Source organism: Notolepis coatsorum (genome assembly GCF_963971535.1).
Source record: "Notolepis coatsorum genome assembly, chromosome: 10".
Classification (NCBI taxonomy): domain Eukaryota; kingdom Metazoa; phylum Chordata; class Actinopteri; order Aulopiformes; family Paralepididae; genus Notolepis; species Notolepis coatsorum.
Genome location: NC_140174.1, coordinates 85,483,465 through 85,506,293, shown reverse-complemented (window position 1 = coordinate 85,506,293; position 22,829 = coordinate 85,483,465). Strand labels below are relative to the sequence as shown.

The window sequence follows — 22,829 nt, the reverse complement described above, 5'->3', positions numbered from 1 at the left end:
AATCTCTGCCTGTCTGTCCGACATCTCCGCCTGGATGACGACCAACCACCTCAAACTGAACCTAAGCGAAACAGAATTGCTCCACCTGCCGGCCAAATCCTCCCCCCTGACCGATCTTTCCATCACAGTCGAGAATGCAGCTGTGACCGCGTCCCCGACCGCCAAAAACCAGTTGAACTTCTCTGCTCACATCGCAGCGACAACCAGAATCTGCAGATTCCTCCTGAGCAACGTCAGAAGGATCCGCCCCTTCCTGATAAAAGAAGCCACCCAACTCCTCGTCCAATCAACAGTCATCTCCCGCCTCGGCTACTGCAACGCACTGCTTTCTGGCCTCCCGGCCACTGCCACCAAGCCTCTTCAACTCATTCAGAACGCAGCGGCCCGCCTGATCTCAAACCTACCGAAGTCAGCCCATGTCACCCCACTTCTTAGAGACCTGCACTGGCTCCCCATTGCTGCACGAATCCGCTTCAAGGCCCTCAACCTGGCATACCGCGCGGCAAAGGGAACCGTTCCCGCCTACCTCCGGTCAATGGTCCCTAACTACACACCCTCAAGACCCCTACTCTCTGCATCTTCTGGCCGTCTCAGACCCACTCCTATCCGAGCTCCGGGAGGGTCATCAAGGAGAACCTGCCTTTTCTCAGTCCTTGCCCCACAATGGTTGAATGAACTGCCCACCCCAGTTAGGACAGCCGAAACCCGTCCAATCTTTCGCCGTCGACTTAAGACGCACTTCTTCAACCATTATCTGAAATAATAAAAAATTAAAAAACTTTAAATAAAAATCTAACCCTAACTAACCTTACTGTCATGCACTGTCCTAATAAACTAACCTACACTGTAGCACTCAACACTTTGATGAACATTGTTACTCAGCTGATAGAGTTGTGCCCTTCCTGATGACTTGTCGTACAGAACTTGTAAGTCGCTTTGGATAAAAGCGTCAGCTAAATGACTAAATGTAAATGTATGTGACCCCTCCTTGTTGCTCTCCTAGGTCTGTGCTGGACTGGACTAACAGTCTGACCCCTCCTTGTTGCTCTCCTAGGTCTGTGCTGGACTAACAGTCTGACTCCTCCTTGTTGCTCTCCTAGGTCTGTGCTGGACTAACAGTCTGACCCCTCCTTGTTGCTCTCCTAGGTCTGTGCTGGACTAACAGTCTGACTCCTCCTTGTTGCTCTCTTAGGTCTGTGCTGGACTAACAGTCTGACCCCTCCTTGTTGCTCTCCTAGGTCTGTGCTGGACTAACAATCTGACCCCTCCTTGTTGCTCTCCTAGGTCTGTGCTGGACTAACAGTCTGACCCCTCCTTGTTGCTCTCTTAGGTCTGTGCTGGACTGGACTGGGAGCTCGGTGGCACCTCCTGTCGGTCTCCCTGTTCCCCTACAGCCTTGCAGGACACCACACACAGAGCAGTTCTCTCCAGCGACCAGCTGGCCATCCAGACCTCCGCCAAGCTGTCTGGCCAGGGGGCCTACCTGCAGAGCCTGGACAGGAGCAGTAGGGCCTGGGTACTGTCCTCAGGAAAGGCCCAGGGTGCAGACGAGGCCTCCAGGTTGGTGGCTGAGAGCAGCAGAGCCCAGGGAGAGAATAACATCTGGTACAACCCCATCCCTGAGGAGGAGCACGCAGGAGGTGCCAGGAGGACTGTCTGGAGGAGCAGAGAGGAGGAGGAGGAGGAGGAGGAGGAGGAGCAGGAAGAGGCCCAGAGGAGGACAGGGAGCAGCACAACAGGTAACTAGAAGGAAGATGAGATAATGTCATATGATATGCTAAGATAATATGTCATATGATAAGATAATGTTATATGATAAAATAATATGTCATGTGATAAGATAAGATGTTATATGATCAAATAATATGTTGTATGATTAAATAATATGTCATATGATAAGGTAAGATGTTATATGATTAAATAATATGTCATATGATAAGGTAAGATGTTATATGATTAAATAATATGTCATATGATAAGGTAAGATATTATATGATTAAATAATATGTCATATGATAAGGTTAGATAATAGGTCATATGATAAGATACGATAATATCATATAAGATAAACTATATGTTATATGTTATATGACATTAAGTCAAGCAGACCATATAAACTCTGAACTCTGACTCCAATGCCTATACCCTAGGCATTAGTGAAAGTAGTAGGTAGGTATAAATTGAGTATAGACAACAGTTCAGAGTCGTACAGTACAGTACAACTGCCATACACTGTAATCATAATAATCTTAACTACCCACCTCATACTATGGTCTATCCATATACTCTGTATAATTGCATGTACAACAGTGCTGTATATACTGCATATATATATAGGGGTGACAGTGGCTCAGGAGGTAGAGCAGTAATCTGGAGGTTCCCGGTTCGGTTACCGCTCCTCCCGGACAGCGTGTCGATATGTCCTTGAGCAAGACACTTAACCCCAAATTGCTCCCGATGAGCAGGTTGGTACCTTGCATGGTTGCCTTCGCTGTCGGTGTGTGAATGTGTGAGTGAATGGGTAAAATGTGAGGAACAAATTGTAAAGTGCTTTGGATAAAAGCTCTATATAAATTAATTTACCATAACCATAATACCATCCTTTTATATAATATGTAGATACTATATTTATATCTGTACATATATATCCCTTACCTACTCTTACTAGTTATGCTGCTAGCCAGTATGACTACTACCATACTGTCCTTATACCTGTATCACTGTACATATTAATATTACAACTCTGTACATACATCTGATTAGCATTACACTCAGTAGTACTAATTTATATATTTTATACCCAGTTTAATAACCTGCACATTGTATACAGTATTGCACTTTACTGTTACATTTGCACTCTGGTGGGATGCCAAACTTATTTTCGTTGTACTGTACTTGTGCTGTATGATGACAATACATTTGAATCTAATAAGATTAGATAATATGATAAGATAAGATAATATGTCATATGATAAAATAACATAATCTGTCATATGATAAGATTAGATCATGTCATATGATAAGATAATATATGTTATATGATAAAATAAGATAATATGTCATATGATAAGTGTAACTGAGGGGTACAATTCCCTGACTGTATTGAATAAGTATGGTATCATTAAACCACTACTGTCTTATGTACATTACTACTGGCCATACAGTACACAGGTATATGAGATGAACACATCCACAATAACACGGTTTCACACAAGTACTCGTTTAGAAGAATATTTATTAGCAGCAATAAGATTATATTACATTACTTTACTTAGAGTTGCGCTTGTAAGGCGAAGAATGTGCATGAATAGGTCAAGAGCGTAAGTCCATTAGAATATTACGCAGGAGATAATGAATACCACCTGTATCGTAGGAATTATATCTATGGTACACTAGTAGGGCAGCGGGAGATACTAGTAGGGTCCCTCCGGTTGTAGGCCAGCAGGGGAGAGGATTTGTCGGTAACGAAAGTCTGGGTCAACGAAGAATAAGGAGACTCCAGGTACAGGAGACAGTGCAATAATCTCTTGATCCGCAGACGAACAACAGCTATTCTCCGGTATGCAGCTCCGCATGGAAGAAAGCTAGCCAGCCTCAGGCGTCCTAGAGGCGGGCTCGACGTTGCTCCTCACAGGGTAAATCCCACACAATTGTGGGTGTAGACGATTCTCCGCTCCATCAGCTACAGGACCAAAGCAAATATAATCCAGCCGAAAAGGGCTCTGTAGTCGTCGGGTAGGTTATCCAGTGTACATATCCACACGGTCCTTGTCTAGGGCTCCTCGGATGACGGCACCAGGTTAAGCCGCCCAGCCTGGATAAGCACACTAGCTGGTATGAGGAAGCGTTGGTAATGCTGGTCACTGTAGAACGGTAGCCGCACGATACACTATACATAAATAGACTATTACTGAAATAATAGAATAGGTCGAACTCGACGATACAGCGTCAAACTCTGACACTTCAGCTATCAATTCGCACGCGGTCTCAAGGCTCTAATTTGGGGCAAAACGGGCCCACTTCACAGCACGTTGTATCGTGGTGTGAGGCTTCAACTTATTGGGTAACATACTTCTGTATTCACCTGCGCCGTATTTATACGTTAGGTGAACAATCTAGTACCAGCCTCATTTCTGTCTCGTATTCTTGCGCAGAGCCGGTCATGTCCAGGCATGTCTTTGGCGGTGACTTTGAACTAGACATTGGGGGTATGGCAGTGGCGCCTAAGGGACCGCTGTCCAATAGGAGAACGAAATATTATGGTCTGTACTAGGTACATTTTACATTTACATTTAGTCATTTAGCTGACGCTTTTATCCAAAGCGACTTACAAGTTCTGTACGACAAGCCATCAGGAAGGGCACAACTCTATCAGCTGAGCAACAATGTTCATCAAAGTGTTGAGTGCTACAGTGTAGGTTAGTTTATTAGGACAAGTGCATGACAGTACGGTTAGTTAGGGTTAGATTTTTTTTTTTTTTTTTTTTTTTTTTTAATTCAGATAATGGTTGAAGAAGTGCGTCTTTAGTCGACGGCGAAAGATTGGACGTGATTCGGCTGTCCTAACTGGGGTGGGTAGTTCATTCCACCATTGTGGGGCAAGGACTGAGAATAGGCGACTTCTCTTTGATGACCCTCCCGGAGCTTGGATAGGAGTAGGTCTGAGGCGGCCAGAAGATGCAGAGCGTAGGGGTCTTGAGGGTGTGTAGTTAGAGACCATTGACCGGAGGTAGGCGGGAGCGGTTCCCTTTGCCGCACGGTATGCTAGGTCGAGGGCCTTGAAGCGGATTCGTGCAGCAATGGGGAGCCAGTGCAGGTCCCTAAGAAGTGGGGTGACATGGGCCGACTTCGGTAGGTTTGAGATCAGGCGGGCCGCTGCGTTCTGAATGAGTTGAAGAGGCTTAGTGGCAGTGGCCGGGAGGCCAGCGAGCAGTGCATTGCAGTAGTCGAGGCGGGAGATGACTGTTGATTGGACGAGGAGTTGGGTGGCTTCTTTTGTCAGGAAGGGGCGTATCCTTCTGACGTTGCTCAGGAGGAATCGGCAGGTTCTGGTCGTCGCTGCGATGTGAGCAGAGAAGTTCAACTGGTCGTCGAGGACAACACCAAGGTTCTTGGCGGTCGGGGACGCAGTCACAGCTGCATTCTCGACTGTGATTGAAAGGTCGGTTAGGGGGGAGGATTTGGCCGGCAGGTGGAGCAATTCTGTTTTGCTTAGGTTCAGTTTGAGGTGGTTGGACGTCATCCAGGCTGAGATGTCGGACAGACAGGCCGAGATCCGCACAGAGACGTGGATATCTGAGGGAGGGAAGGAGAGGAAGAGTTGAGTATCGTCGGCATAACAATGGTAGGAGAAGCCATGAGACGTGATAATGTTACCCAGTGATTTAGTGTAGAGGGAGAAGAGAAGGGGTCCTAAAACCGAGCCCTGGGGGACACCCGTCCGCAGGGGGCGGGTGGCCGACAGGGTCCCTCTCCATGACACTTGGTAGGAGCGGTCATTGAGGTATGATGACAGCCATGTCAGCGCAGAGCCAGCCACTCCCATTCCTGCGAGGGCCGCAAGGAGGATCTGGTGGTTGACTGTGTCGAAGGCTGCAGATAGATCTAGGAGAATCAGGACAGAGGAGAGGCCTTTCGCTTTTGCTAAGTGAAGTGCCTCTGTGACCGCAATGAGGGCTGTCTCTGTGGAGTGACCAGTCCTGAAGCCTGACTGATTAGGGTCTAGGAGGTCATTCTGTAAGAGATAAGTAGTAAGTTGGTTGGATACAGCACGTTCAAGTGTTTTAGAAAGGAAGGAGAGAAGAGAGACAGGACGGTAGTTGCCTATGACAGTAGGGTTCAGGGTTGGTTTTTTTATGAGCGGCGTGACTCTGGCTTGTTTTAGGGAGGTGGGGACCACCCCCGAGTTGAGTGAGGAGTTGATGGTTGCAGTTAGGAATGGGAGGATGTCTGGTGCTATGGTCTGGAGGAGTGGGGAGGGTAGCTGGTCCAGCTGGCAAGTAGTCGGACGGTTTGACGTTACCAGTGTCAGGGTCTCTGCTTCTGTAATGGGAGAGAAAGATGACAGAGTGAAGGATGAGGTTCTCGATTCAGCATTTGGAATGGGTGGGGGTTGGGAGAAGGAGCTGCGGATGTTCTCCACTTTTTCCTCAAAGAAGATCGCAAAGGTAAAGGGATATTCCGTGTATATGTACAAAGAATATACAAGGGATATCAGACGATATACAAATATTATACAATATATCTCAAGTAATAAATATATATATTCGGTTTAATCTGATCCTTCGTAACAGCCGCCTCCTAATTAGTCCGCACCTAATTAGATAAGCAGAGACAGATTAACCGCACTGTCCACTACTCAATGTCCGTTGTGAGGGTAGGGCAGTTCACAAAGTCGGGGGGTCATGGTCGTCATCGAGAGAGTCGGGGAGCCTTGGCAACTCTATCAGCCTCGCCACGGGCCGGGTGTATGTCCGCCCTTGGCCGAGCACTTCTGCCGCTCTGACCTTTCCGTCGGCACCAGTGATCACTTTGCTTACGCGGCCGGCCGGCCACATAGCTCGGGGTAGTGACTGGTCGATAATCATGACGACTGTACCTTCCGTCAAATTGTCTCTTTCTTTTACCCATTTCTGGCGGGTCTGTAGAGACGGTAGATAGTGGAGGAGGAAACTGTTCCAAAACTTGTCAGCCAATACTTGACTGTACCTCCACATTCTTCGGCCGTTCGCTTCTTCAGGCCTGTACACTGTCTGTGGGAGCGCGGGGTCCAGCCGCCCCATCAAGAGAGTGTTGGGGGTGACTGGGTCGACATCTGCTACATCACTTGAGACGTAACCGAGGGGCTTTGAGTTCAATACTCCCTCGATCTCCGTGAGGACTGTCGTGAGGACTTCTTCCGCCACGGTCTGGGCCCCAAGCACGGCGTACAGGGCTGTCTTTATTGAACGTACTTCTCGTTCCCAAGTTCCACCGAAGTGAGGTGCATTCGGGGGGTTAAACTGGAAATCAATCTGATAGGGAGCGAGGTGGGTCTTAAGTTCTGGGCCCATAGCTTGGAAGCTCTCTCTCAGCTCTCTTTCTCCGCCTTTGAAGTTTGTCCCGTGATCAGACAATAATATAGACGGTTTTCCTTTCCGCGATGTGAATCTCTGGAAGGCCATAAGGAATGAGTCCGTACTCATGGTTGGAAGGAGTTCTATGTGTATCGCTCGGGTGGTCATGCATTTGAATACAATACCCCACCGCTTCTCCGTCCTTCTTCCTTTCTTTACATACAGCGGGCCGAAACAGTCCATACCGGTGGAGTGAAAAGGCTTGTCGCCGAGTCGGAGGCGACAGGGGGGTAGGTCAGCCATCCGGGGTATACTGGGCTGTGCTCGCCATTTACGACAGTCTAGACAGGTCCGCTGGAAACGTCGTACTGCTTCTCTTCCTTGCAGTATCCAATAACGACGTCTGATCTCCGCGAAGACTCTCTCTGCCCCGGCGTGGTGCACGTCCTCGTCGTATTTCTTTATGATGAGCTCTGTGACCTTGTGTCGGCTGTTTAAGACTATCGGGTACTTGACGTCATCCGTTAAGTCTGGGGCTCTCCTCAGACGACCACCCACTCTGATGAGATTATGGGCGTCGCTCTCAGGGGCCAAGTGGAGCAGTCTGCTGTCTGACAGGACTGGCTTTGATCCCTGCAGACAGTCTAGCTCGTCGGGGAACGAGTCTCTTTGGGCTCGCTGTAGCAGAAGGAGTTCTGCTTCTTCGTAGTTAGCTGCAGTAATGTCAGTAGTGGACGGAACCTCTGGGTGGTGCCACAGGAATGTCTTTAACTGCGCACTCTCAAGGGTGAGGCAGTCATCTATGTTGGGATCTGTGGGGACGAGTGTGTGTGTCAACCCACAGAACATAGATTTCTTCTTCTCTGCCTCCTCTTCACTCGCCTCCCGTGGGGTGGGTGTAAGCCACTCTTCTTCCGGGAGCTTGAGGAACTCGGGACCGTCACTATAGAGATTGTGACGGGTGAGGTCATCCAGGGACATTCCCCGTGTGATGACGTCAGCTGGGTTCTGTTTTGTGTCCACATACCTCCAGCATGCTGCTTCTGTTAACTCTTGGATCGCTGTGATTCTGACTCCCACGAAGACCTTGTATCTACACGAATCGGACTGGATCCATGTGAGTACGGTCATGGAGTCTGACCACAGGATTGTTCTTTGCACCGGGATGGTGAGTTCACGTTGGATTAACGTGGCGAGTTGCGCTCCTGCTAGGGCTGCGCAGAGCTCTAGACGCGGGATAGATTGTTGCTTGCGGGGGGCTATTCTTGAGCGAGCCAGGATGAAGGCAGTATGTATTTCTCCTCCCTCCTCTCGGGCCCGCAAGTAGGCCACCGAACCGTAGGCTACTTCGGAGGCGTCGCTGAAGACGTGCAGGTCCATCTGACACGTCTCCGGCCTCACTGTGGGTGGGAAGTAGCTGCGGCGTATGTTGACACCTGGGAGCGAGTTGAGTTCTGTCTCCCACTCTCTCCATGTGGAGGCAAGGTGTTCGGGTATGGGGTCATCCCAGCCCTGGTCCTTGTCCCATAGCGCTCGCACAATCATCTTTGCCCTGGTGGTGTAAGGTAGAATACATCCCAACGGGTCATATTGTCTGGCGAGTGTTCTGTATACACTCCGTCTTGTGGTCGGTAGTGAAGTCGACCTTCCCTGCTCCTTGGTCAGGGGTGTGTGTTTATAATGGAGCGAGTCTGTTTTGAAGCGCCAGACTAGTCCTAATGTCATTTCTTGGGCTTCTCCTGGGATGGTCGCCATCCAGGTCTCGCTGCTTGCTGCCTTGTCCTCTGGGGAGAGGCTGCGCAATACTTGAGGGTCGCTGCTGGCCCACTGCTGGAGATCAAAGCCGCCTTTGATCAAGGAGGCGCGGAGCTTGAGTAGGAGGGCCTCGGCTTCTTCTGGCGTCGAGACGCTTTGCAGACAGTTGTCCACGTAGAAACTATTTCCTACACTTTGTCAGACCTCTTCATCAGCTGCTGGGTCCTCTGCGACGTGTTTTTGCAGTGCAAACGTAGCACAGCATGGGCTGCATGTGGTTCCGAAAGGGAGGACTTCCCATTGATAGATGGATGGTTGCTCATCCCCGATCCTCTCTCTCCATAAGAACCGCAGCAGGGGCTTGTCCTCTTCCACTAGTCGCACCTGCAGGAATATCCCTTTGATGTCGCCGCTGATGGCCACCTTGTCTTGGCGGAAACGTAGCAACACGCCTAGTAGAGAGGGGCCGAGTGTTGGGCCGGGCAAGAGCTCTTTATTCAGATTTTGTGATCCGATCTGGTAGCTGCAGTTAAACACAATACGATCCTTGCCGTTGTGGTGGACTTTGTGGTGCGGCACGTACCATGATTCGGTCGTCTGATCGGCCTCTTTAATGTCAATTCTCTTTATGTGTCCCGCTGTGATTAGCTTGTTAATCTCAGCGCGGTACACAGTAGCTTGAGCGGGGTCTCTGGCTAGGCGCCGCTCTGTGTTCGATAGATACCGCTCCGTCGCTTCGTTTGGGGCGTGGAAGGTAGGCATACCCTCTCGCCTCAGGAGTGGAGTTGCGTATCTCATCACTCCGTTGACTTTGACTCTCTTTGTCCCCTGCTCGAGGAGGGCTATAGCATAAATGTCTTCCTTGGAACGAATGTGTTTCTTTTCGTTCTTAAAGGGCATTGTCTCTAGTGTCCATAGCCTCTCGACGTGCTGTAGGAGGGTGGTGTCTTCTTCTGTCACTCTGGAGTGGAGGCAGCTAGTGGCTGCTGTTCGGTTGGGAGACCTGGAGAGGGGGCCTTGTAGTGTCCATCCTAGGCGGGTCTCGACTGCTGCTGGACAGCCTCTGGGCCCAGTGTGGACCCGGTCCATCGGGACGATGAGGTGTGCATGGTCGGATCCTATCAGCAGGGTCAGGTGGCACCGTCTATGAGCGGTATAGGTAGTTGACGCAGGTGCACGTATTTATCCATCAGCTTGGCGATGGGGTAGGTGTACTGCGACAGGCCTATGTCTTGGCTGGTGAAAGCGTTAGTGATCCTATACCGTCTCTCTGGCTGCCCGCTTGCTGCGATAGTGAAGGAGACGTTCTCGCCCTTGATCGTCTTCAGGTCTCTTCTTATAGTCCGAATCGTCATCGTTTCTTCGCTCCCCCGCAGCCCCAGCTGGGCCGCAGCGGACGCGAGGAGAAGGGTCTTCTCTGACCCGTCGTCAAGGACGGCGTAGGTGTCCATGACCTTGTCTTCGTAACTCAATGTTACGCAGACCACCTTCAAGAGCACCCGGGCGCCCCCGCTGCTGGCGGGGTCAATGTACATAACACTTGCCTTTGTGCTGCTTGAGGGTGCAGGCTTTCTTCTGTTACTGTCATGTAAAACGTCCAAGTGGGCTCCGTCACACCGACTACACCTCTTCTTTAAGCGGCACTCGGCTGCCATGTGACTGCGCGCACATCGGTAACAGCGGCGGTTGGACTTTATCCATTGACTCACCTCGTCGGCGGTCATCTTCTTGAACGTGTCACAGTGTGACAGCCAGTGTTCCTTTTCGCAGTACGGGCATACAATCTTCCACTTCTCTTTCATCGAGGGGGTACTGTGGTTCTTGTTGCTCGGTACTGATTCGGCTTGGTGCATGACGGTCACCAGCCTGCGGCCATCGTTTGCTCTCCTAGGTCCCTCTCTGGAGCTTGGTGCGCTCCGCACGAACGTATCCAATCGTAGGCTGCTGACTTCTCTCGCGAGGAAGTCGGCTAGGTCTAGGAGGGATGGCTCGGGACCGTTAGGATCACGGTGGTCTCTTTGCCGCCTGAAGCGCTCTTGTCGGGCGGGCGGAAGCTTCTCTAATATCCTCTCAACATTAGAGTTTGCGTACAGTTCGTGCATACCCTTTTCCTTCTGTGCCCCCAGCATCCCTACCAGGGATTGTACCTTGATAGAGAGGTCATCTAGTAAGCGATTGTCTGTGGCTGGGGGTAGGCGGTCAATATTCCTTATCTCTTGTATTACGTAGTCCCATATGCGTCCATAACGTTGGTCGAGGGCTGCTAGAGCCGCGGTGTATGGGGTAGTAGAGGTGGAATATGCCAGCGCTATATTGTGCGCTCTGGGCACCTTCAGGTGCTTGAGTAGGATAGCATACTTGTACGGTTCATCTGGTACATCGGACATCATTGTCTCTAAGCACATTCGTAGCTCTGTGTACTGTGCTCTGTTCTCGTGTGTGAAGTCCGGGAACGTCGGTGTGCCAAGGTACGATGCCATGGATGGCTGGCACATCGGTGAGCGTTGGAGGAGAGGCCTCCTAGGCGAGTCTCCTCTTACGTGTCGTGGTGGGCTGGTACCTGTCGGGTACCAAGGCCCGTGTATCCAGGTGCTGTTCCTCTGGGCTGGTCGTGCGTCAAGCTCACCCGTGAATTGAGTCGGGGGTCTGTAGCGCAGAGCCGCGGGGGTAAAGTCTGGGCTGTACTGGACCTCCTGGTCCTGTGGAGTACGATGCTGCTGTTGGGCTTGACTTTCCTCCTCTCCCTCTTCTTCTTCCTCTGCCAGGTCATCTAGATCCTGTAATCTTCTATTTAGTCTCTCAGCGGCGTAGGCCGGTTCTTCCCTGTTGCTGGGTCTCGCATGGACCGGTCGGGGAGGGGGTTCGGAGAGGTGTATAGGCTCTTTCGGTTGACCGGGCTCAGGGTCGCTTGATCGGGTAGGGGAGGGTGCCCTAGACCCTTGTCTTGACGAGGCCCTGGAGCTCCGTGTGGAGGGAGGGGGGGTTACCTTGGCAATCAGTTGCTCCATTATCTGCGCTTGTAATCGGTCGCGCTCGGCTTTGCGCTTGATGTGAGCGAGGTCGCGCTCTGCTTCGCGCTGGGCTTGGGCTGCGTCGCGCTGTGCATTGGCGGCTCCGCGCTGTGCATCGGCGGCGCCGCGCTGGGCTTCGGCGCGGTCTCATATTCTCTTCCGTCTGGAGGCGTCTGGTCTCCAGGCGTATGCGGTCGTCGTCACTCCTTTGCTGCGCCTGGAAGCGCTCTCGCTGGGTCGCAGAGTGTTCGCGTTCACTAAGGGCTTGCGCTTGGAGTTGCGCGTGGAAGCGTTCTCTTTCGTCTGCAGATTGTTCGCGCTCACTTTGGTGTTGCGCGCGGAGGCGCTCTTGTTCCATGGAAGAATGTTCGCGCTCGCTAAGCGTCTGTGCTTGGAGTCGATCGCGTTCAGTGGAGGCTGCCAGGGTGGCGATAAAGGCCTGCGCCAGCATCTTGTCCGCCTCGCTGGGGGAAGACACTGATGGAGGTGATCGGCTTCTGGCAGTGCTCGTTGGAGATCCGTTCTCCTGTCGCGCTCCGAGGAGGTCTATCTCCTGGGTGCGCGTCTCTTCTGGTGGTGGGTCGGGCTCCGTCCCTGGAGGGCTTTCTTTATCCTGGAGCTCTCCGGGGACTGCCTCGTCGACGTTGGCGGGGGGTAAAGTCATGTCAGGTCCCTCCTGGTCCCCCCCGTGAGCTTGGTCAGTTACGTTAGAACCCACTAGGGTCTCTACTGGCGGGGTCGCCTGGTCGGTAGGGTTTGACATACTTTTACTATCCGCTTTTTCCGCGTTTAACGTCTGTATAAAGTTAGGTAGTAGACTGGCAGTGTAGTCCTCTAGGTAACGAGGTGGCTGCCGTCTGCGCTCCGGGCGATCTAGCTTAGGAGAACCGTTTGTGGAGTGTTCATCATTGGCCATGTTAATATTAATATTATATTAATATTACGCTAATTACCCTCCGGCTCGAAGGACCAATTGTAACTGAGGGGTACAATTCCCTGACTGTATTGAATAAGTATGGTATCATTAAACCACGACTGTCTTATGTACATTACTACTGGCCATACAGTACACAGGTATATGAGATGAACACATCCACAATAACACGGTTTCACACAAGTACTCGTTTAGAAGAATATTTATTAGCAGCAATAAGATTATATTACATTACTTTACTTAGAGTCGCGCTTGTAAGGCGAAGAATGTGCATGAATAGGTCAAGAGCGTAAGTCCATTCGAATATTACGCAGGAGATAATGAATACCACCTGTATCGTAGGAATTATATCTATGGTACACTAGTAGGGCAGCGGGAGATACTAGTAGGGTCCCTCCGGTTGTAGGCCAGCAGGGGAGAGGATTTGTCGGTAACGAAAGTCTGGGTCAACGAAGAATAAGGAGACTCCAGGTACAGGAGACAGTGCAATAATCTCTTGATCCGCAGACGAACAACAGCTATTCTCCGGTATGCAGCTCCGCATGGAAGAAAGCTAGCCAGCCTCAGGCGTCCTAGAGGCGGGCTCGACGTTGCTCCTCACAGGGTAAATCCCACACAATTGTGGGTGTAGACGATTCTCCGCTCCATCAGCTACAGGACCAAAGCAAATATAATCCAGCCGAAAAGGGCTCTGTAGTCGTCGGGTAGGTTATCCAGTGTACATATCCACACGGTCCTCGTCTAGGGCTCCTCGGATGACGGCACCAGGTTAAGCCGCCCAGCCTGGATAAGCACACTAGCTGGTATGAGGAAGCGTTGGTAATGCTGGTCACTGTAGAACGGTAGCCGCACGATACACTATACATAAATAGACTATTACTGAAATAATAGAATAGGTCGAACTCGACGATACAGCGTCAAACTCTGACACTTCAGCTATCAATTCGCACGCGGTCTCAAGGCTCTAATTTGGGGCAAAACGGGCCCACTTCACAGCACGTTGTATCGTGGTGTGAGGCTTCAACTTATTGGGTAACATACTTCTGTATTCACCTGCGCCGTATTTATACGTTAGGTGAACAATCTAGTACCAGCCTCATTTCTGTCTCGTATTCTTGCGCAGAGCCGGTCATGTCCAGGCATGTCTTTGGCGGTGACTTTGAACTAGACATTGGGGGTATGGCAGTGGCGCCTAAGGGACCGCTGTCCAATAGGAGAACGAAATATTATGGTCTGTACTAGGTAAAGGGATATTCCGTGTATATGTACAAAGAATATACAAGGGATATCAGACGATATACAAATATTATACAATATATCTCAAGTAATAAATATATATATTCGGTTTAATCTGATCCTTCATAACAATAAGATTAGATTTAGATTAGTCCGCCACAGACCTTTTGTGTGAACATGATAACTTGAATAGCTTTCATTGGAATCCTTTCAAATTTGCGTTGCACATGTATGACCCTATGACCTTTCCTCTAGTGCCACCATCACGCAAAACTGGGGACTATAGACCATGCAACACTTCCGGTATTCTGAAATCATGGCAGAGAGAGCAGGGGGGGGGGATTAATGAATGTGGATGAGAGCCTTGACATTAAGTGGTTGTAGCTACGGCTGTGGAGGTGCTGGAGACATGATCCAATAGTCTTTTATACGCCTGAGTCTCCTGAACACGGAGTGACCAATCGCAAGTCGATCGGCACTTTCTCTGCCGAGCTATAGTCACTTTTACGCACCTACTCCTGAACTCTGCATGCACAGATTGCCCACAGAGTCTAGGTTGATCAATCTGTGCATGCGTAGTTCAGGAGTAGGTGCGGGAAAGCGACTATAGCTTGGCCGAGAAAGTGCCAAAGTGGAATCTGTCGCTCCGTGTTCAGGAGACTCATGCGTATAAAAGTCTATTGGATCATGTCTCCAGCACCTCCACAGCCGTATCTGCAACCACTTAATGTCAAGGCTCTCATCCACATTCATTCATTTTCTCCCCCCGCTCTCTCCTACATGAGCTCAATGTAACGCGGAAGTGCAATGTTCTTCACTGTGGTGACTGTTGTATTTAAGCTCAGGAGAACGTTCTTCACTGGTGACTGTTGTATATAAGCTCAGGAGAACGTTCTTCACTGTGGTGACTGTTGTATTTAAGCTCAGGAGAACGTTCTTCACTGTAATGACTGTTGTATTTAAGCTCAGGAGAACGTTCTTCACTGTGGTGACTGTTGTATATAAGCTCAGGAGAACGTTCTTCACTGTGGTGACTGTTGTATTTAAGCTCAGGAGAACGTTCTTCACTGTGGTGACTGTTGTATATAAGCTCAGGAGAACGTTCTTCACTGTGGTGACTGTTGTATATAAGCTCAGGAGAACGTTCTTCACTGTGGTGACTGTTGTATATAAGCTCAGGAGAACGTTCTTCACTGTGGTGACTGTTGTATTTAAGCTCAGGAGAACGTTCTTCACTGTGGTGACTGTTGTATTTAAGCTCAGGAGAACGTTCTTCACTGTGGTGACTGTTGTATATAAGCTCAGGAGAACGTTCTTCACTGTGGTGACTGTTGTATATAAGCTCAGGAGAACGTTCTTCACTGTGGTGACTGTTGTATTTAAGCTCAGGAGAACGTTCTTCACTGTGATGACTGTTGTATTTAAGCTCAGGAGAACGTTCTTCACTGGTGACTGTTGTATATAAGCTCAGGAGAACGTTCTTCACTGTGGTGACTGTTGTATATAAGCTCAGGAGAACGTTCTTCACTGTGGTGACTGTTGTATATAAGCTCAGGAGAACGTTCTTCACTGTGGTGACTGTTGTATATAAGCTCAGAAGAACATTCTTCACTGTGGTGACTGTTGTATTTAAGCTCAGGAGAACGTTCTTCACTGTGGTGACTGTTGTATATAAGCTCAGGAGAACGTTCTTCACTGTGGTGACTGTTGTATATAAGCTCAGGAGAACGTTCTTCACTGTGGTGACTGTTGTATATAAGCTCAGGAGAACGTTCTTCACTGTGGTGACTGTTGTATATAAGCTCAGGAGAACGTTCTTCACTGTGGTGAGTCTGTTGTATTTAAGCTCAGGAGAACGTTCTTCACTGTGGTGACTGTTGTATATAAGCTCAGGAGAACGTTCTTCACTGTGGTGACTGTTGTATATAAGCTCAGGAGAACGTTCTTCACTGTGGTGACTGTTGTATATAAGCTCAGGAGAACGTTCTTCACTGTGGTGACTGTTGTATTTAAGCTCAGGAGAACGTTCTTCACTGTGGTGACTGTTGTATATAAGCTCAGGAGAACGTTCTTCACTGTGGTGACTGTTGTATATAAGCTCAGAAGAACATTCTTCACTGTGGTGACTGTTGTATTTAAGCTCAGGAGAACGTTCTTCACTGTGGTGACTGTTGTATATAAGCTCAGGAGAACGTTCTTCACTGTGGTGACTGTTGTATATAAGCTCAGGAGAACGTTCTTCACTGTGGTGACTGTTGTATATAAGCTCAGGAGAACGTTCTTCACTGTGGTGACTGTTGTATATAAGCTCAGGAGAACGTTCTTCACTGTGGTGAGTCTGTTGTATTTAAGCTCAGGAGAACGTTCTTCACTGTGGTGACTGTTGTATATAAGCTCAGGAGAACGTTCTTCACTGTGGTGACTGTTGTATATAAGCTCAGGAGAACGTTCTTCACTGTGGTGACTGTTGTATATAAGCTCAGGAGAACGTTCTTCACTGTGGTGACTGTTGTATATAAGCTCAGGAGAACGTTCTTCACTGTGGTGACTGTTGTATTTAAGCTCAGGAGAACGTTCTTCACTGTGGTGACTGTTGTATATAAGCTCAGGAGAACGTTCTTCACTGTGGTGACTGTTGTATATAAGCTCAGGAGAACGTTCTTCACTGTGGTGACTGTTGTATATAAGCTCAGGAGAACGTTCTTCACTGTGGTGACTGTTGTATATAAGCTCAGGAGAATGTTCTTCACTGTGGTGAGTCTGTTGTATTTAAGCTCAGGAGAACGTTCTTCACTGTGGTGACTGTTGTATATAAGCTCAGGAGAACGTTCTTCACTGTGGTGACTGTTGTATATAAGCTCAGGAGAACGTTCTTCACTGTGGTGACTGTTGTATATAAGCTCAGGAGTATGTTTTGTGTTAACTGTGGTCACTCCCTGTTTCTGCTCCCAGGTGGGGTCGGGGTGGGGACGGAGGCTACATTGAGTGGACCAACAGAGCGCCACAACAGCGACTGTCCAAAGAGCAGTGCTAGTCCAATCAGTAGTCAACGTACTGATGACATCACAGCAGAAAACACAGGTAGGACATACCTGCAGGTTTGTTCTGATCTCCTACCTCCCATCTCCATCTTCCAGCCAGTGGAATGAGGAATCTCTTTCTCTTTCTCTGTGTTTCTCTGAGGTATCAATCTCACACATTTCTCTCTCTGAGACAGACATACATGTAGACATTAATATCTCCCTCTGAGATACACATACATGTAGACATTAATATCTCCCTCTGAGATACACATACATGTAGACATTAATATCTCTCTGAGACACACATACATGTAGACATTAATATCTCTCTGAGACAGACATACATGTAGACATTAATATCTCCCTCTGAGACACACATACATGTAGACATTAATATCTCCCTCTGAGATACACATACATGTAGACATTTCACCAGAGGGCTCAGAGCGCAGAGTCAGACATTTGTGAGCACCTCTGGAGTAGGTAGTCATTCAGTGCCTTGCTCAAGGACAGTTTAACAAGGTGGACACACATTGGTTGTTGCATTGGGCTCAAACCTGTGACTTTCTGATTATAGGAGGGTCTCTCTGACCACCAGCACATTCTGTCACCTCTATATTTGATATAAATGTAATAATATACAATGATGACAAATAATACATCTCTCTTTCTCTCTCTCTCTCTCTCTCTCTCTCTCTCTCTCTCTCTCTCTCTCTCTCTCTCTCTCTCTCTCTCTCTCTCTCTCTCTCTCTCTCTATCACTCTCTCTCTCTCTCTCTCTCTCTATCACTCTCTTTTTCTCACCCTCCCTCTCAGATCGCCTTCATTGTGAGTCTCCTCCATCAGAATCTAGTCCCGCCTCCCAGAAGAAAGGCATGGCCGGCAGCATGATTGACAGGATAAAATCCCCTGGCACTGTGCGTAAACTCTCCATGAAAATGAAGAAGCTTCCAGAACTCCGACGCAAACTCAGCTTGCGGTCCTCACGCTCGCATCGCCATGGCAATGATGGGAAAGGTGCTGGGGGAACAGAGGAGGGGGTGTCGACTTGTAAGGACGTATCATCATCATCATCCAATCAGAATGTGATCAGTAGATATCATCTAGATAGCTCCGCCCCTCCTGCCAGACCACTCAGAAGGTCGTCTCGAGGTCGCTCTGCTAGTAAAGGAGGTAACTATCTGTAGTACTACCAGAGATTAACCAGAGACAGTCTATGTAATGAGATGGATCAATGTGGTAGTTTAACCAGAGACAGTCTATATAATGAGATCGATCACTGTGGTAGTTTAACCAGAGACAGTCTAATGAGATGGATCGCTGTGGTATTTTAACCAGAAACAGTCTATATAATAAGATGGATCACTGTGGTCATTTTGAATGGGGACATCTGTAATACTAAAGATGGCAGCAACAACAAAATTATTTGCTACAAAACAAATATATTCAGAGAAAATAATTAAATGTGATTTGATTTTGTGAGTAACATTAACTTCTTTCTATTTATAATTTTTTTTAAAGAGTCTTGAAAAGGGGGGTGGGTGTCTTAGGCTTTGTGTCCACCGGGGACGTTTTTTTCAAGACAAACCGCTTTGAAAAGCAAAAAAAAAAACTCAGAGCGTTTTCCTGAGTCTCGCGACTGCCACGGCTCTGCCACTTCCTCGATGTTGATTGGTCGGTCGAAAAAAGTTACCTTGATGAGCGGCGCTGGGTTTCAAGTTTCAACTTTAGGCGCTGGGAGCGCTCCGCCCAAAAACGCTGCCGCCGAGAGCGCTAAAATGCGAGGCACGGCGCTGGGAAAAGGAGCGCTCCTGTCGCGTCTGTAGCATAGAAATTAATGACAGAAAGGAGCTGACAACTCAGAAAACGTCCCCGGTCGACACGGGCCCTCATACCGTATTGACCCTAATATAAGAAGACAACCTCTTTTTTCAAGACTTGTTTTTGGAAAAATATTTTTTTTGAAGATCAAATTTTGCTTATATAAAGACAAGAAGCATGTCTGACCATAATGTATGCTGCACATTGAATAAAAAAGGTAGATACAGTATATTTACATACTTTTATTTTTAATTCGATAAAAATGCAACAGAAATGTATTAATCTGAGATATTTGAATTAGGGCTGTCACGATTCGTCGACCATGTCGACGTCATCGACTAGGGGCTGAGCGCGATACCCCCCACCTTAAATTTAGAAGCTAGTGCTATGGGGGGGGGGCTGAGCCTGTCTCTCTCTCCCTCTCTCTCTTTCTCTCTGTATGTTCAATGATGATGATCAATATCAATGAAGTAGCCAAAAGGTACATTATAAAAACGAACTGGATAGTTGATGATAATAAATATTTCACTTCATTAGCAAAAATATTGTAAAATCATTAAGTCTGCTATAAGCTATATTATTCCTCTCCTAAAATAGAACCATAGATTATATTTCTGTTAGACTGCCTCATTGATCACCATGATGTTAAAATAGAGCCATAGATTATATTTCTGTTAGACTGCCTTATTGATCACCATGATGTTAAAATATAACTGTAACTGAGGGGTTACAAAACCCTGACTGTATTAAAGATTGTGATAGATTAAACCACTGCTAGTTATGTACTTTAATTACTGGCCAGACAGTACATCAAATATAGATGGTGAACACCCACAAGAACACGGCATTGACAAAGAAATAGTATTTGAGGGTAATTTATTATTATTAGGCAACATTAGGTTACAGAATGAGAATTAGGGTCGCGCTTGTATGGCGAAGAATAGGCGTAAAGTCAGTCAATAGCATGAGTCACTAAGAATAGCAGGAATCCTACGATGGGTCTAAGTTGACACCACCTGTCGTATAGTAGCAACTATATAGGGCAACACTGGTACCGCCTGGAGACAATGGGTTCCCTCCGGGGGTGTAAGGCCTGGAGGGTAGAGGAATGTTTGGGTACTCCGTCTGATTCAATGAGGAATAAAGAGACTCCAGGTACAGGAGTCGGTCCTTGTAAATCCCTTGATCAGCAGCAAAGTAATAATTGTAATCCAAATGCTCGACAGCATTGATGACAGCTAGCCAGCCTCCGTCCACGAGGCCGGCCCGAGTTGTAATCCTCACGAGGTTGAATCCCAAACGATAGTGGAAATCAACGATGCTCTTCTCCGGGTACCACGTTCCAAATCAATATAATCCAACCAGTAATGGTTCTGCAATCGCCGACGCCGATTCTCCTGTGTACATGTCCAACGGTTCTCCGCCTAGGACTCCTCGGGTGTGGGCGACGTATTTAGGCCACACACCCTGGTTAAGTACACTAGCTAAAGACACGACGAACCGCTGGGTAATGCTACGCACGAACGAACTGTGGCCGCACGATATACAATAAATGAACGACTATTTACTTCATATTAGATTAAGTCGAACTCAACGTTACTTCATTAAACTCTGACACTTTTACCATTCTATTCGCACGCGGTTCTCAATGCTCTGTTAGACGCAAGGTTGCTCACTTCACTGCACGTTGACTCGTGGTGAAGGTGGGTAAGGTACTGAACGAAGACACGAAGCTAAGCGCACGGTGTGCGCACCTTGCGCTGTATTTATACTTAAGTGAATATCTAGTCCCAACCTCAGTCCTTGTCTGGTATCACTACGCTGACTCCGGGTATGTTCCGACATGCCTGCACTTGTCTTTGAACTTGCCGTTGGGGGCTTGCGCGCTGGCGCCTGGGGGCGCTGTCCAATAGGAGAGCGAATATTACTCTGGTTTGAACGCAGGTAAAGGGATATTCCGTGTATATATAAATAATATACAAAGTATATAAAACAATAAATGTAGATTCTCAACTTTAATCTGGCCCTTCACAACAGCCGCCTCCTAATTAGTCCGCACCTAATTAGTTAAGGGAGACAGATTAATAGTCCAGTCAACTGCTCAATGTCTGTTGTGGGGAGTAGGGCAATCTACAAAGTCAGTGGGTCATGATCGTCATCAGGGGAGTCAGGGAGCCTCGGCAACTCTATCAGCCTCGCCACGGGTCGGGTGTAGGTCCGCCCCTGGACAATAACTTCTGCCGCTCTGACCTTCCCGTCGGCACCAGTGATCACTTTGCTTACGCGGCCGGCCGGCCACATAGCTCGGGGTAGTGACTGGTCTATGATCATAACGACTGTGTCCACTTTTAAGTTGTCCCTGTCCTTGACCCGCTTCTGACGGGCTGGAAGGGATGGTAGGTCGCTGAGGAGGAAGCGGGCCTGAGACTGGTTGATCTGTGCTTGGCTGTGTCTCCACATCCTCCGTCTGTTCCTCTTGTTCTTCCGGTGCCCCGTCTGAGGAGGGGCCGGGTCCGGCCGCACCCTCAAGAGGTAGCTTGGGGTGCTGGGTTCGAGGTCAGCTACGTCGCTTGGAGCGCAGCTGAGGGGGGTGGAGTTCGGAACTCCCTCTTCTTGGGCCCACGGTTCTCTCACAGGCCTCTCGTCTAATGTCAATAGCCTCTCAACGGGCTGTACGAGAGAGTGGCCTGTGTCGCTCACCTTTGTGTGCAGGCAGCGTGTAGACGTGGGTTGACTGTCAAGTCCGTAGAGGGGGCCCTGGAGCGTCCACCCCAGTCGGGTCTGAACCGCGACTGGGCATCCTTTAGGTCCGATGTGGGCCGCCTCGATCGGGACAAGGAGGTCCGCGTGGTCGGAGCCTATGAGCAGGGTCGGTGTGGCGCCGTCGATAAGCGGTATAGGTAGTCTGCGTAGGTGCTCGTACTTCGCCATCAGCTGTGGGATGGGGTAGTTGTAGCTTGAAAGACCTATGTCATGGCCTGTAAATGCTTTAGTGATGCTGTACCGCTTCTCGGGCTGCCCGACCGCTGCTATTTTGAATGAGACGTTCTTGCCCTTTATGGTTTTCAGGTCTCGCTGAATAGTACGGATTGTCATTGTTTCTTTGTTACCCCGCAGGCCCAACTGGGCTGCGGCGGAAGCGAGGAGGAGAGTCTTTTCAGACCCATCATCTAGGACGGCGTAAGTGTCAAGGACCTTGTCCTCGTAACTCAGGAGCACTCTGACCACTTTGATGAGCACTCGGGAGCTCCCGCTCTTCGCAGGGTCTATGTACATGACGTTCACTCTCGAGCTGCTTGGGGGTACGGGTTTCTTCTTGTTGCTGTCGTGTAGGACCTCCAAGTGGGCGCCGTCGCACTTGCTGCATCTTTTCTTTAGGCGGCACTCAGCTGCCATATGGCTGCGCGCGCAGCGGAAGTAGCGGCGGTTGGCTTTGATCCACTGACTCACCTCGTCAGCGGTCAGCTTCTTGAAGGTGTCACATTGAGACAGCCAATGTTCATTTTCACAGTACTGGCATACAATCTTCCACTTCTCCTTGACGTGGGTGTTGTGGCTCGTCTGCCGTGGCTCAACCTCGGCTTGGTGCATAACTGTCACGGACCGGCGGTTGTCATTGAACCTCCGCGGTCCATCTCTAGGGCTAGAGTCACTCCACACGAATGTGTCCAGTCGTAGACTGCTGACCTCCCTGGCGAGGAAATCAGCTAGGTCTAGGAGGGATGGTTCTGGGCCGTTGGGGTCACTGTGGTCTCTCTGCCGCCGAAAACGCTCTTGACGGGCTGGAGGGAGCTTCTCCAGTATCCGCTCCACGTTAGAATTTGCATACAGTTCATGTCTCCCCTTCTCCTTTTGGGACCCCAGCATCCCCACGAGGGATTGTACCTTGATAGAGAGGTCATCCAGTGCTCTATTGTCTTTGGCTGGGGGGAGGCGGTCGATATCTCGTATTTCTTGGATCACGTAATCCCATATGCGTCCATAGCACTGGTCGA

At 48.9% G+C, this 22,829-nt stretch overlaps 1 protein-coding gene across 1 annotated transcript in view; it reads left to right on the top strand.

The window, feature by feature from the left end:
• The window catches only part of syde1 (synapse defective Rho GTPase homolog 1), a 106,592-nt gene that overhangs the window by 34,243 nt on the left and 49,520 nt on the right, over window positions 1-22,829 (top strand). Inside the window, 3 exon segments of the mRNA XM_084323240.1 lie at window positions 1,331-1,739; window positions 16,944-17,072; window positions 17,830-18,186. Of these exon segments, the coding sequence (XP_084179366.1) occupies window positions 1,331-1,739; window positions 16,944-17,072; window positions 17,830-18,186 (895 nt within the window).